Source organism: Oryctolagus cuniculus, chromosome 19 (assembly GCF_051225735.1).
Source record: "Oryctolagus cuniculus isolate XC-2025 breed Fujian yellow rabbit chromosome 19, ASM5122573v1, whole genome shotgun sequence".
In the NCBI taxonomy this organism is placed as follows: domain Eukaryota; kingdom Metazoa; phylum Chordata; class Mammalia; order Lagomorpha; family Leporidae; genus Oryctolagus; species Oryctolagus cuniculus.
In genome coordinates, this window is record NC_142885.1 from 59,028,608 (window position 1) to 59,044,305 (window position 15,698).

The 15,698-nt window shown below is 50.6% G+C and overlaps 1 protein-coding gene across 2 annotated transcripts in view; it reads left to right on the top strand.

Annotated features, from left to right (window-relative positions):
* The window catches only part of VPS35L (VPS35 endosomal protein sorting factor like), a 93,103-nt gene that overhangs the window by 42,737 nt on the left and 34,668 nt on the right, over positions 1–15,698 (top strand). For both annotated transcript variants that reach the window (XM_070064787.2, XM_002711807.6), the window contains 8 exons: positions 639–750; positions 1,277–1,393; positions 3,067–3,120; positions 6,637–6,717; positions 9,914–9,976; positions 11,557–11,642; positions 12,414–12,494; positions 14,943–15,006. In XM_070064787.2, coding sequence (XP_069920888.1) covers positions 639–750; positions 1,277–1,393; positions 3,067–3,120; positions 6,637–6,717; positions 9,914–9,976; positions 11,557–11,642; positions 12,414–12,494; positions 14,943–15,006 — 658 coding nt within the window. The remainder of the gene's footprint in view (positions 1–638; positions 751–1,276; positions 1,394–3,066; positions 3,121–6,636; positions 6,718–9,913; positions 9,977–11,556; positions 11,643–12,413; positions 12,495–14,942; positions 15,007–15,698) is intronic.

A 15,698-nucleotide genomic window follows, 5' to 3' on the forward strand; every position in this document is an offset into this window, starting at 1 on the left:
GAGGGGTGATAAATAGTGCAGAGATTTCCAAAGCTGGGGTTCAGTTTCCTGGCCTCAGACCTAAGCTCCCTGTGGTCGTGGCTTTGTGACTGTGGCCCGCTTACTTGATCCCTCCATGCCTTGGTGTCTTCTAAAATGGGGCTAATAATAGTTTTCTCCCCGTGGTGCTGTGGTCAGACAGGGCTGGGATGAACCTGGCCATCCTGTCTCCAGGCAAGGGAGGTCCCCTCTGCGCCCCTGGTGATGGTAGAACTTGTGTTCACCACTGGGTCCCTGGTGCCACCCTAAGAGAGAGGGGTGTGTGGTGGTGGTGGTGTGGGTCCTCGTGCCTAGTATTGTTGGTGCACCAGCACACTGAAAAGCTTGCTTGGCTTCCCTTGTGGGTTTACCTGAATTAGTGAATTAACTCATCCAGTTAATTCACTAATTATCAAATGCCAAGTACATGCATCACACTGTGTTACTCTCTGGAGGTTGCCCTTTTACTTGGCTTTTTTGTTTTTGTTAAACTTCACTATTTAAAGTCTGCTTTTCATCCCAAGATCTAAATTTTTTTTATATATATGTATAAATTTAAAGCACATGAAGAGCCTTCATGCGGGGGTCGCTCCGCTGACGTGGGCGCTTGTGTCTCGCAGTGCCTTGCTGCTGAACTCCGTGATGTCCGCCTTCAGGGCCGAGTTCATTGCCACGCGGGCTATGGACTTCATCGGCATGATCAAAGAATGTGACGAGTCTGGCTTCCCCAAGGTGGGTCCTGGTTCAGCCGCGGCAGGAGGACAATCGGCAGTCTCTGCCTGGCAGCTGTCGGGGGGGGGGGGGGGCAGCGTCCGGGGGGGGGGTTCAGCGAGGGCCAGCAGGGACCCGAGCGCAGGCTGTGTGTGTGACAGACGCCCGGGGAGAGAGGTGAGGGGCTGGGAAGGTTAGACGCCCTGACATTGCTGTGAGTCCTCGATCCCCAGACTCGCTCACCGTGGCGCACACACTTTGGTCTTAAGTCTTGACAAATACATCTGCTCCCTGTGCTTACGTACGAAATGCCTTCTGTGGTGGAATATTGGGATATTGTGGCCCACGAGTTAGGCCAGCACGTGGAGCCTGTTCCCTCCCTTGAGCTGCTAGGAGTGAGGCGGGTCGGTCCGTGCTTGACCTTGAGCAGGTGGTCATTGGAGGAGAAACCTGAGATGTGCGCAGCTGCTGCTCTTTCCCTCTCTGAGCCTCCAGGTACTTTGATTTTAAAATCCCCAGTAACGCGGTGGCTTGGTATTTTTCTCAGCACCTCCTTTTTCGCTCCCTGGGGTTAAACTTGGCCTTGGCAGATCCTCCCGAGAATGATCGTCTTCAGATTCTCAATGAAGCTTGGAAGGTTATCACGAAGCTGAGGAATCCACAGGTGGGTGGCCGCTTGCACCCCAGGCTGACGGCTTTCTGTGCAATCACGCAGTCATCCTCCTTTGTTAAAGAATTTCTTTTGAAAAAAGAAAGCTGCTTCTGTTCCCTGTACTGTTTATTAACCTGTGACAGAGCACTGCTAGCCTTAAAGGCCTTTGATTTTTCTATCCTAATTGTGTCTCATTCTTGAGGCCTCAAATGCACTCAGAACAAGATGACAAATACGGGAAGCTTTGAAAGACCTATGACGGAGAGGATCTGGATCCCCTGTAGGGTTTTGGGCTCGAAAGTTCCCGTTTTAGTAGAGTATTCCTAACTTCCAGGTCAGCCATTGAGCAAGTAGAGAGCAAGAGGAACTCCAGGCTCCAGGCCTTGCGTGGAGTCCCCCGGCCTCCCTGGCCCTGCACTGCAGGTGGCCCCGGAGCCGGTCTCACACCAGTGACTGTGGCGCGTGTGGTGGTGGCCGTCGTGCTGCAAGTGTGGCTTTTGTGTCCACTCATCCTTTTAGGCAATTTCCAGCAACCAATGCAGTGGCTGGTCAGGAAGGCCGGCGGTCTGAGCAACTGTCCCCACACCCTGCTACCAGCACCGTTGGAGGCATCGCAGGCAGGCGAGCACCTGGTACCTTCCCTTGCTGTCACTTAGGAAACTAGAAATGACTCCCAGAGTCACACAGGGAGACACCGGTAAACTGTTTAATCCAGGAGTGGGGAACTTTTTTTTCTGCCAAGGGCCCTTGGCTACTTATGACATCATCCGCAGGCCATACACGATTATCGGCTTAAAAATTAGCCTCCTATCGATGTACTGAATCGAATGCCGCCTGTGGTTGCTGTGGAAGGACCCGACCAAATGGCTTCATGCCTTACAAGGCCTGTGGGCTGCATGTTCCCCAGCTCTGTTGACCTAACACTGATTGACTGACTGTAGCAGCCTGTTCAGACGTGTGCGAGACTGGTTGTACTGCCTGGTGACTGTAGTCAAAATCAGTGTATGGTGTACTTGAAGTCACCGAGAAGTTAGATCTTAACTGTTGGTACCACAAAAGGTGATGTGTATATGAAGCAGTGCACGCATTGAGTACTTACCTCCATTTAGCTGTTCCTCAGACTATACGTGTGTCTAAAAAGTATGCCGTGCACCGTAAATACCCATTGCACAGTTTCTGGTGGTCAGAAAACCCCCTGCTTATTCAGGATCTGCAAATGATGAACCTCTGGGCCCCGGCCCCTCTGCTCCCCGGCTTCAACATGGCCACGTTCACCTGCACAGCCACCTCCTTGCGTGTCCCCTAACATTGCAGTTAGACCTTGAGACGTGAGCTACTCAAAGCCTCTGAATTGGTTCTGGGATCTTCCATGACTTATTTTTGGACTGCGGTGGACAGCAGGTAACAAACCATGGGAAGAAAAGCCCTGGATGAGGGGACACTTGCCGCTGTTCTCGTCTCTCCCTTCTGTCTTCGTTGTGAAACGTCAGAACTGTTGACCTTGACCATTTCCCCTGACCGAGTCTTTTCCTGGGCGAGTAGCCTGACTCGACTGGTCATTGTCATTGTCAATTGAGAGCTGATAGCCAAAGCCCTTGAAGGGGCTCGGGGTTGGACGTGAGCTTCTGCTGCGTGGTCAGCCGCGTTGCGCTCACCGTGAGGACGTCTCCCTCTTCTCTCCGCAGGACTACGTCAATTGTGCCGAGGTGTGGGTGGAGTACACGTGCAAGCATTTCACGGTAAGCGCGCCTGTGGCGTGGTGGCTGAGAGAATCGGCGTTTTTCATGTTTATGATAGCAGATGAGTCCTGGGCAGACAGGCATTTTACCGTAGTAATTGTTCTTATAATTTCTTAAAAGTGGCATTCTTTGTAACAAAAGACGATGGGGCAGTGTAAGAAGTGCTCTGTGCTGGCGTGTTAAATTTGTGAATCCCTGCATTATGCAAAGTTAGGCACGTTTTTCCCCCCAGGACACCTTAGCTGATGCAAAAGCACGTTGTGATTTTTTCCCCACAAGGTGGTCCAGTAAGTGGCGTTACGCAAACACGTTTGACTTGTATAGAATTTTTCCCCATGCTTCTTTCCTTAGGTGCATACTAAAAACGGTTTGGAGAGCCCGGGGCTTGTTAAAGGGCAGGGACTTTTAGAACAGGTAGAAATGGGTTTAAATCTTACTGCCAAATCCACTTTTAAAAATTGAAGTTGAGAAGTGCTATGGTCTGAATGTTTGCTACCCCTCTCAATTCTGGCAGAGACTAATAGAGAGGGGGAGAAAGAGGTCTTCTATCCAGTGGCTCACTCCTCAGTTGGCCGCAACAAACGGCCAGAGCTGAGCTGATCTGAAGCCAGGACCCAGGAGTTTCTTCTGGGTCTCCCACATGGGCGCAGGTGCCCAAGGACTTGGGCCATCTTCTGCTTTCCCAGGCCACAGCAGAGAGCTGGATCAGAAGTGGAGCAGCCGGGACTTGAACAGGTGCCCATCCATATAGGATGCCTGCACTACAGGTGGCGGCTTTACCCACTACGCCACAGTGCCGGCCCCAACCCCTCACCTTTCTGTGTTGAAACCTATTTCCCAAAGTGAGGATGTTAAGTAGTAGACCCTGGGGCCAGTGGTGTAGCACAGCGGGTTAAGACACCACCTGCAATGCCAGAATCCCATGTGAGCACTGGTTCCAATCCTGGGTGTTCCACTTCCAATCCAGCTCCCTGCTAACGTTCCTGGGAAGGCAGCAGAAGGGGGCCCAAGTATTTGGGCCCCTCCCACCTACAGGGGAGACCCAGTTGGCATTTCAGGCTCCTGGTTTCTGTCTGGCCCAGCGCTGACCATTATGGCCATTTGGGGCGTGAACTAGCAGGTAGAAAAAGCTCTCTCTCTTTGTCCTTCCTTCCCTCTATAACTCTTTCAAATAAAAAAAAAAAAAAAAAAAAAAAAAAGAGAGAGGTGGGCCTTTTGAGAGGGGATTAGGTCAGGTGTGAGATTTATAAAAGGGGCCCCCAGGAACCTGCCGGTCCCTGCCTCCATGTGAAAAGCTTCTGTCTGTGAGGAACAGAGCCTTGCCACACTGAGTCTGCCAGTGCCTTGGTCTTAGGCTCCCATCCTCCAGAACTAAGAATTACATTTCTGTAGCTAAGACATGGAATTAGCGTAAAGGCCCATCAACTGAAGATTGGACAAAGAAATTAATGGGGTATGTACACTATGGAATACTACATAGCAGTAAAAAAAAAAAATGAAGTCCAGTCATTTACAACAAAATGGATGAATCTGGAAGACATCATACTTAGTGAAATATGCAAGTCCCAAAGGGGCAAACACCTTTTGTTTCCCCTAATCTGTGAGAACTCATAGAGCACCTAAAAGGAAATCTGTAGAAGTGAAATGGACACTGGAGAAGGGATGACTTGAGCTGCCCTTGTCTTGACGGTCAAGGAACAATTGAGTTTTTTTCTTCATACTATTTGTTGTATTCTTTACTTAATATTGAGTTAATCGTATATGTATAAAGTCAGTTGAAAATAGATCTCAGTAAAAAGTAAGAGTGGGAACTAGGGAGGAGTAAGTTTGTAACTGTAAAGCTGCATAGTTCTGCATACATTCCTACGGACTTACTTCTAAGGGTACAGTTTAAGAACTTGTCATGGGACTCCAAATCCCACTCAACTTGGTAAAAATCCCATCTTAATTGTTAAAGTGATCATAGTAAGTGTTAAAGTGAACATATAGATAGGATTAAGTGTTAAATAGGATTAAGCGTTAATTAAGTGTTAAATATAAATATCATATAAGTAGGATCAAGTGTCTGGTAATAATAACAGATAGAATTAAAGAATATTCCAACATGGGAAGCAGTCACACAGCAGACTCATAGGATAACAGTTGCTTTAAGTAGCAATTGGGTTGCAAGATGGTGCTGTGTGGAGCTTATCCTTTCTCCTTTATGTGCCAGCTGGAGAGCTTGTGTGAGGGGAGACTTCCTTTGGTCGGGTGTTTGGTTAGCCTGAAGCACAGGACTGGTGCTTGGTTTGCTCCCTCTCATTGGCCAGTTTTCAGAATAGGACTCGGTCCTCAGTGTCCCCAGGGGTGCCCAGTAACTGTTTGTGTCTTCAGGAACTCAGGGCCATAAAGACAGTTGGTAGATTTTGGTCTATCGCAAGTGCCTGATTCTTCCCGACGCTCAGTCCTGCCTCTGCTGTCCGGGGGCTGCCTGTTCAGGCTGGCTTCTGGGTTTTTCTGACTTGCTTTGGATAACATTCTTTTATGCCTTCCTTGCTTGCTCTCCTTTGCATATTTCCTATCCCAGATTTGGAATCTGCTATCTCCAGGGAGCCTTGGGTACTTTAGTCCTGTTGCTAGATTTTTTTTTTTTTTTTTAAAGCTGAAAGGCAGAGTAACAGAGAAGGAGGGGGAGAGAGATCTTCCATCTGCTGATTCACTCCCCAAATGCCCCCAACAGACAGGGTTAGTCTAGACAGAGTGAAACCAGGAGCCAGGAACTCCACCCAGGTATCCTGCCTGGGTGGCAGGAACCCAAGTGCTTTGGCCGTCATCTGCCAGCTCCAAGGTGCATTAGAAGGGAACTGGATTGGAAGCGTGGAGTGGCCAGGACTGGAACTGGCACTCTGATTCTGGGTGTGGGGATCCCAAGCCATGGCTGAATCTCTGAGCTTCTCCCAGCCTTCCTTTCCTCACCTGTGGAGTGGGGATAGTACTGTGTTGGGGAGTTTGGTGAGCGTAAACTGGGTGAGTGAGCTAATGCCAGCTGTTCAGATAACGCCCGCCGTGTGCTGCCTTCCCTAGAAGCCACCTCCCCTCACGGCAGCCTTGCCTGGTGGCTGTCCTGTTCCCCGTGTGTAGACCAGAGGGCAGCACACTTTCGTTGGAGGCGGCCAGTGTTTGAGCCTTTATTCACCTCTGCCAGTGTAGCACTAAAACAGCCACGGACAAGGCGTGAGTGACAAGGCTTGGCTCATCGGCTAGTTCCCCGCCCTTCCCACAATGCCTCACCGCGTGCTCCCTGCAGGTGCCTGAGCAGGGCGCTGGGACTGGCCGGAGAAAGGACACAGCTCAAGGAGAGCACTTGCTGCAGACACAGCCGTCTGTAGGACTGCGGGACTGGGCCGGGTGGCCGGTGAGGCGGCCCCTCTGTTTTTATCTTCAGCAGAACGCCCTAAACCGTTCCTGGCAGATGCGTGCCGCATTCGCAACCTGTCAGTCCCTTCCATGTCTAACTCGGTGCCTCTTCCCCACCAGAAACGAGAGGTGAACACTGTTCTGGCGGACGCCATCAAGCACATGACCCCAGACCGCGCCTTCGAAGATGCCTACCCTCAGGTGAGGCGCTCCCCTCTCGCAGCTCTGGGCCGGGCTGTGCAGCCATATCCGCTCGTATTTGAGTCCCAGCTCTGCCGTACCCTTGCTGTGGGCCCTCTGGTCGGTTATGTGATCTTGCCGGATGTCAGTTTTCTCCCCTGTGAGATGGGAGCAGTAGGAGGCCAACCCTGAAAGGTGGTGGTGAGGGATCCCTGAGACAGGTGCTGGGCATGTGGCCAGTGGCGGGTAAGCATTGTCGTGGCTGTTGCTGGTGAGGGAGGGAGGGATCTGTGTTTTTCAATTAACTTTTTTTCGGAAGGTTGAAAGACTAGCAGAGAGAACCCTGTCTCTCCTTAGCGCGTTCACTGTCACCATGTGTGCCACGTCAGTGCATTGACTGTTAACTTTGCCACGTTGGCTGCGTCAGCATCGTTGTGCACCTGTGGACACACGTGCACGGTGGCGGTTTTCTCCAACTCATCTGAGTGAGTCGCTTTCTTCGTGTTGCCTTGTGGTGCCCCAGGAGCTCATGGACGTCCTCCTCCCTCCCCACGGTTCCTCCATCCACTTCGGGGACTTCAACAGGAAGATGTCTCTGCTGGGTACCCCGCAGCCCACATTCCGGCTTGGTCACTTGACTGTCCATTCGGGCAGAGATTTTAGAAGGCAGCTTGGGCTCCCTTACTGCGCAGTAGCTCGGCCTAATGAAAAATCTTCCTTTCCATTTAATAGCATGATACTCTGGTGCTAGTACCTGCGATTGATTTTGGATGTTTACTTAGTATAAGGCCACAAGTGGCATATTCTTGTAGGGATTTTTGGATTTTTACATTTGGGTAATTTAAGAATTTTTCACCATTTGCCAGCTGAGTTGGTTCATTATTTCAGTTTATTGAGCCACACTGACTCCCTGATATTTTTCTTTTAAAAAAAAATATTTATTTGAAGGGCAGAGTTAAGGAGGTGGGAGGGAAAGACAGAACTTAAATTTGTTAGTTTACTCCCAAAATGGGCTGCAATGGCCAGGGATGGGCTAGGTGGGATCCAAGGGCCTGGGACTCCATCCAGGTCTCCCACGTGGGTACAGGGGCCTAGGTATTTGGGCCATCTCCCACTGCTTTCCCAGGTGCACGTGCAGGAAGCTGGATCAGAAATCGGGCAGCCAAGATTGACACTGGCACGCAAATAGGATGCTGGCATCATAGTCAGTGCTCAACCTACGCACAAGGCCAGCCCCACCCTGGCGTGTTTCTCGACATGATAAAGACAGGGCATGTTTGTGCACAGCATCTGGTACAACGCAGACAAATACCATTGTCTGAACACAGCGTGGAAGGGGGCAGTTCAGACCTCACGGATTTGTCCAGACTTCACGTGGAAATCGATTAGCCTTAGAATTTAGTAGACACCATTTATTTGTGTTTGTTTCTAAAGATTTATATATTTACTTAAGAGTTAAAGGGAGAGATGGAGAGATCTGCCATTCACTGGCTCATTCCCCAGGTGGCTACAATGGCCAGGCCTAGGCCCAGGCCAGAGCCAGGAGCCAGGAGCTTCTTCCAGGTCTCACACATGGTGGCAAGGGCCCAAACACATGGGCCATCCTTTGCTACTTTTCCCAGGCCATGAGCAGGGAGGCTGGGCTGGGAGTGGAGCAGTGGGATACCAACGGGCACTTCTATGGGATGCCGGGAGATCTACCATCTACTTGTTCACTACCCAAATGGCCACAAGAGCCAGGGCTGGGCCATGCCAGATCCAGGACCCAAAACTTTATCTGGATCTCCCACACGGGTGTCAGGGACCAAAGTACTTGAGCCAGAAGTGCATCAGTAGGAAGCGGGATGGGAGGCAGAGGCAGGACTTGAACCCAGGCACTGCAGTGTGGGAAGTAGTTGTCCGTAGCAACGCCTTGGCCTCGGCCTGGAATACCCACTCCAGTTGTGAGGGTTTGAAGTCCTGTCTTAGTTTTTCACTTGACTGACCTACTAAGCTACTTAGTTGGTTCAAACTAGCATAAACAAAATATTTTTATTTTGTTTTATTTTTTATTTTTTTAATTTTTGACAGGCAGAATGGACAGTGAGAGAGAGACACACACATACACAGAGAAAGGTCTTCCTTTTTGCTGTTGGTTCACCCTCCAATGGCCGCCGCGGCCGGCGTGCTGTGGCTGGCGCACTGCGCTGATCCGAAGCCAGGAGCCAGGCGCCTCTCCTGGTCTCCCATGCAGGTGCAGAGCCCAAGCACTTGGGCCATCCTCCACTGCACTCCCGGGCCACAGCAGAGAGCTGGCCTGGAAGAGGGGCAACCGTGACAGAATCCAGCACCCTGACCAGGACTAGAACCAGTGTGCCGGCGCCACAAGGTGGAGGATTAGCCTAGTGAGCCACGGCGCTGGCCACATAAACAAAATATTTTTACTATAAACAAAGTACTTGGCGGTAAATTTTCTTTATTTCTAAGTTTTGTTTAGAAATAACACTTGCTTGGTTCTCCTAGGCCAAGACCCTGGTGCTTTTGGCTGGGACTGGTGCCTCCCAGGCAGCGAGTGGTGTGCATCAGAACCCGAGCGTTAACCTGGGGCAGGTCTCACGGGCTGGGCCCTCATCTGAGGGTGATGCCATGGCCTTGGATCCCACTGGCAGACCCTCTCCACTGAACAGGTCAGGAAACACGAGGCCATGCTGGCCTAGAACGGGTGCCAGAAGATTGGCCCATAGGCCCTGCGTAGCTGGCCACCTTTATTTGAGAATCAGGTTTCCTTGGCACACAGCCACGCCAGTTCATTTCCAGGTCGGCCTCCCTGCCTTCCAGTGACAGCAGCAGCTGACTGGGGAGGCCTGTGGAGCGCTTGGCCTTCTGCAGAATAAGGTTGCTCAGTGCTGGCACAGTGACAATCACTGGTGTCACCCGAGCTCTCCAAGGGCAGGCACTGTCACCCAGCACCTTACGGGCCGTTCCATTGATCCTTGCGACGCCTGGTGAGTGGGGTTCTGCTTTGATCCCATTTCCCAGATAAGGTCACTGAGCGTGGTTGCCTCTTCAGGGTGCACAGCAGGATGTAGGGAGTCAGGAGGGCAAACAGAACTACACCAGGGCCTTAATTCCTCATGCTCTGGGCTTGCCTTTCTGTAACTGTAATCGCAAACTGTGAAAATTGTCTTTTTTTAAAATATCCACATTTCAATGAATTTTTTTTTCTTTTATTGTGCAGCTTCAGTCGATAATTAAAAAAGTCATTGCTCACTTCCGGGATTTCTCTGTTCTTTTCTCTGTGGTAAGTAGCTTCCCTTAGGTGTCCTTAGAAATTTGTGTCTGAATGTCTCCGTCATCATTTCCTGGAGCCCGGGCCTGCGGCAGAGATGCTCAATGCTTCTTTCCATAAAGCAGTTAGAGCGGATCAGCTGTAGTGTTAAACACTGGTGTGCTGACAGCCTCAGCAGCAACTGAACACCAGCACACAAACACGGCGAGAAAGCTGCTCGTTCTGTTTCCCTCATTACTCACTAAGGGGGGGTGTGTGTGCACCTGCTGGGCGTCACGCAGCCGTCACACTGGATGTCCTCGCCGTCCTCCCAGCTGACTGGCACGTGTGCTTGCTTGTTTCATCCAGCAGTCCGATGATGGGAAACTGCAATCAAGCGAGGAGCTGTCCTGACGTGGGACAGAATTGCGCTTTACTGTGGTGCCCTCAAAGATCTAGAATGTTCGGCAGAGTCCTTTCAGGTTCACTGCCGTGTCCCAGGAAGGCAGGGAGCTTGAGGATTCTCTGTGAAGGAACATTTCTGTCCCTTTCTTAGCTTCCTGCTTCTGGGTTGTTTTTGTGTGTACTTAGAGGATTGTAAGTTTTAGGGTTTTTGTTTTGTTTTTGTGACACTAGAAGTTCGTATTGATGGAACACGTACCATATTTCAAGCATTGTGTTGGATCTTTTTCATGCAATAAAAACATTTTTGAAGGCTTATTTTATTTATTTGAAGGGCATTGACAGAGAGAGGCAGAGAGAGACCTTGTGTTTGCTGGTTTACTCCCAGAATGGTTGTAGCAGCTGGGGCTGGGCCAGGCTGAAGCCAGGAGCCTGGAACTTCCTCTAGGCAGAGAGAAAGGAGAGCGCTCTTACCCACTAGTTCACTTCCCAAATACCCACAACAGCTGGGGCTGGGCCAGGCCAAAGCCAGGAGCCTGGAACACAGACTCCCATGTGAGTGGCAAGACCCCAAGCACTGGAGCCATTACCTGCTGCCTCCCAGGGTGCACATGAGCAGGAAGCTGGAATCAGGATGAGAGCCGGACTCTAACCCAGGCCCTCTGATGTGGGATGTGGGTGACCCCAGTGGCGTCTCAACTGCTCGGCCAAACGCCCACCCCTGTGCTGGAGTTTTGCATCGCCTCTTACCATTTTTCACACCCCCCACTGGGAGGCAGGTGTTCTTATTATCCCCACTCTACAGATGAGAAAACTGATGATGGGAGAGGTGGACTCTCCTGCGTAGATGACAGTCCCTAAGAGCAGGGCCAGGCAGGTTCATGGCCACTCTGTGCTGACTCATCTCTGCTCGTCTGTCTGTGCTGAGTTGTCGGCCTGGCCCAGCCCTGGCTATTGTAGCCTTTTGAGGAGTGAACCAGCAGGTGGAAGACCTCTCTCTCTGTCTTTCCTTTTCTCTCTGTAACTCTGCCTTTCAAATAAAATAAATCAGAAAAAGGGCAAGAAAGAAGAGTATCAGGGATATAAATCCCCGGTGGGCTCCTGTCCTCTCCCACCTCCAAGACATCCCCAGTGTTTTTTCGCTTTGCTTGGGTCTCCCAGGGGAAGATGACCCGTGGGTTCCTTCCTTCAGGTGCTTGTTTTGTTTTTAGGAAAAGTTTCTGCCGTTTCTGGACATGTTCCAGAAGGAAAGCGTGCGCGTGGATGTGTGCAAGTGCATCATGGAGGCCTTTATCAAGTGAGTGCAGGCGTGACGCCCGCGCCCCAGGGAGACTTTCTTCCCCTGCACCTTCAGGGAAAGTCGCCTGAAGTGTTCAGCACGCGTGGGTCAGCTGGGAATCGGAGTTTGAATAATGCTCAAAGCAATTCTTGTTACCTCTGAAAGATGAATTCCTTCCTAATCTTCATGGTAACTAATTCGTAATCAATACGCTTGGAGCAAATCAACCTGCCTTACTAACAGACAGGTTTGTTAAGACCTTGTCTTTTGATACGATTTGAGAAAGCAAATTAGCACTTTTCCCTGGCACTTCCCACAGGTACCGACGGGCTGTGCTGTCACAATTGTATTTTTTTAATGTTTTATCGAAGTAGAGTACACGCGCCAAGAACTGCACGTAGCTGTAGATGAATGAGGTCTTGGTGCTCTGATGGCCCTCGTCACTAACACGCACCTCACGAGTACCCCAGGGGTCCTCACCCTTACCCTCCCCTATTTCTGTTTCTGGAAGCGTAATTTTGAAAAAGCGGATCTGTCCTCTGCCCGGCTTGGGAGATGCCGCTGTTGGACCACGGTTTTGTAGTTGGGAGGGGTTAGAGTGTGTGTAGAAAAGCAAAGATGTTCTTCAGAGAAGAATTAGGAGCAAAGCAGAGCGCTCGCCCTGCCTGGCGAGCTGGGCCGTGAGCCACGCCAGTGGCAAGATTTGCTGTTTCTCAAATACCTGCGCTAGGTGAGAACTGCGCCCCTCCTTGCTCTCCCTGAGCGCTCTCACCTGCTCTCATCTCCTAGGCACCAGCAGGAGCCCACCAAGGACCCCGTGATCCTGAATGCCCTCCTGCACATCTGCAAGACCATGCACGACTCGGTGAAGTAAGGCAGCTTGCGCTGAACCGTGGCGGCGGGGGCAGGGGAGGGGGAGCCTTCGTCCTCCTGAGAGCGCACGGGGAGTGGCCGCTGGGCGTGATGTTCCCCTAGTGCTGCCCCGGAGGTTCTTGCTAACGAGGCCGTTCCAGGCCAGCGCACCAGGGCCGCTGAGGTTAACCTTTATGAGAAAATGAGATGGCAGGTGTTTTTATAAAGGGATTCCTGTCGGGGGCGGGATGGGGTGGGGAAAGACTGATTTCACCCAAGTGAACTCAGATTCCGTGTCTCCTGGAGACCTCTTTGTTGTTCTTTTAAACGATGTGTTTTATTTGAAAGGCAGAGTTAGAGAAAAACAGAGATCATCCATTTGCTGAACAGAGAGAGCAAGTGAGAGAAATCTTCCATCTGCTGGTTCGCTCCCCAGTGGCTGCAACAGCTGGGGCTGGGCCAGTCAAAGCCTGGAGCCTGGAACTCCATCCAGGCCTCCCACATGGATGGCAGGGGCCCACGTACTTGGGCCATCTTTCACTGGTTTTCCCAGGCGCATTAACAGGGTGCATAACAGGGAGCTGGATGGAAAGTAGGGCAACTGGGACTCGAACCCTTGCTCATATGGGATGCCAGCATCGTAGGCGGCAGCTTGCCCTGCTGCACCAACAATGCCTGCCGCTCTTGGAGCCCTCACTCCCTTTCGTGGTGTTGCATTCTTGGCCTGTTGTTTGGAATTCAGATGGAACTGCTTGAGTTTCTTACATGAAGAAATACTCGATGTGCTCTGAGTATTGAGACCCAGATCTGTGTCCACGGCCTCCCTCTCCGTCAGAGGTGGGATTCTCACTCTCCAGCTGTCTTTCTGCTGTGGAACTGTTTCCATGTGGCTGTGCTTAAGGCAATGCCTGCTTGTTTGTGGCTGAAATTCTAGTCCCCAGAGACTTTTTAAACACAGCAGCTTTATTTACCGGAAAATGTTACAAGAATTGAGAAAACCATCTTGGAACTAAACCATCAACAAGATGAACTGTGTTTCTTTTCTTCTTGTTTTCCCTCTTCATGTTAGCGTCTTTATTTCCAGGACTCTGTTATTTCAAATTCAGGGGTAGAAAGCAAAGGCCCCAGAGCACAAGAGCGCTTCAAAAAGTTTGTGGGGAAAAAAGGGATGAATGAAAACACGTTTATTTGGGTGCTGAAAGTTTTTTTGCAAACTGTGCCGAGTTGTTTTCATTTAAAAGTTAGTAGAAAAGTGCGTATTATGGAAAACCTATGCTTGCTTTTCAAAAATTGTTTTGCACCAAAATGAACTTAACTTTTCATTCTGTTTTTCTACAAATTTTTTGAAATGCCTTGATAATTGTCAGATATTAGTGTTTGGCCTAAGTTACATCGAAAGCTTATTTCTTTCTTGGCAAAAGTGTGAGTAGGTAGACCAGGATGTCGGAGGGGTCTCTGGGCTTCGGAGCACCGTCCTGGGACCCAGCTTCTTTCTCTCCACAGCTCTGCCTGCCTTTGGGGTGCCGCCTCTGTTCCTGCTGGGAGCTGCCCTACTCAGCCCCAGCCATGAGCCTGCCTGTGGGCATTGGAAGGCTCCCATGTCGCTTGCATTAATGTCCTGTAGTCCAGAACTGTCACAGGGCCACACATAGCTGCAAAGCAGGCTGGGGATCATTGCTTCCAAGAACTGAGGGGACAGTGCTTCGTGGGGGGACAGTGTGCACAGTCTTCGCCAAAACTCAGTTCCACTAGAACGAACCAGCACACAGAAACCATGAATCCTGTTTTTTCTCTGGGTTCCTAATTTTAAAAAAAGTGGAGAACTATCTATAGGCTTTCCCGTGTATTATGCAAAACTATAAAGACTTGGCATTTTCTTAGTGATTTTTGTGTTAAATTTCCTGGTAAGTGGAAGTGACTCAGATCAGCGATTGATTTTAAAATGCATCCAGACAAGATGGATTGGCGGATGGAGGGGGCACCAGCGAGTGAGATGCTAAAGCAAGGGCTGTGGAGTGGCCATGGCAGGATCTCAGATCTCAGTAGTGGGTGCAAGTGTTTGCTAGAAACTAGAAAGTTCTTTCCACCTTGCTGAGCATTGGAGGTGTTTTACATTGAACAGAAATCTCTCCGAAATAGAAACTGAGATGGTCAACCTTTTTTTTTTAATTATTTTTATTTTTATTTTTTGCTGCCCAGATTCCAAAGATGAAGAAGCTAAACTTTGTGTTTTGCTGGTAATAAATATTATCTGGAGAGTGGCATCTTTGAGGGAGACAAGAAAGTCATCTACATTATGTTCATTTACATTTTTCCACAAAACAAAAACTCACAGCCTTGTTGGGAGTGTTTTAAGTTCAAAAAGTGCACAGTGTTCTCACCTGTTAAATCGTTGACCTCTTGGGGCGTGTTCTGCAGGCGTTTTGTCTGACCTCGGTGTTAATTATGTACAACTATTGATTTCAGTGCACTCACTCTCGAGGATGAGAAAAGAATGCTGGCGTATTTGATTAATGGATTTATAAAAATGGTAAGCATTGGGGGAGGGTTCAGCGCACTTGGGAATGTGATGTCATTGTTTACCACTGTGCGGGTGAGAGTGGGGGCACGGTGTGCTCCTTGTTTGCTTAGAACATGTCTTATATTAGCCAGGACTCCCCTGGGGGCACAGAGAGCCAGGACAAACTGGCTTGTGTGCGCAAAAGGGAGGGGTGGTTTCTGGGTTCCTGTGACACCGAGCCCCGGGATGGAACTCTGGGGAGGAGCTGCTGGAGGGGGGACCCTCCCTGACGTCACTGGGACCTGTCATCTGTATCCCTCTTGGTTCAGGGCTCTGCTCTGTTGGCCTCCCCTTCAGAGAGGCTGCCTCCCCACCCTGGAGCGCCCCAGCTTCCCATCCCCCCGAGCTCTGCAGCCACAGGGGGGCCCCGACAGAAAGTCTGGTGTGAGGTCTTTTGGGATTGACTTGGGTTGTGGCCCAAGCCTCCCCGGGAAGACACAGTTGGGAGCCTCCTGCACCCCGGGGCGGCCGAAGTCACAGCACTGAGGGTGAGGGAAGGTGCTCCCGAGGTGGCTGATGGGGACCGTGCAGGTGGCCAGGCCGCCACACGTCCTCTTCCTCCTCAGTTCACTCACCGAGGGCTGTGTCACAACTCGTCCCAGAACAGTGCCTTTCAGTACCTGCTCTGAGTTCTGTGACTGTGTGGGTTGGCTGAGACTCTG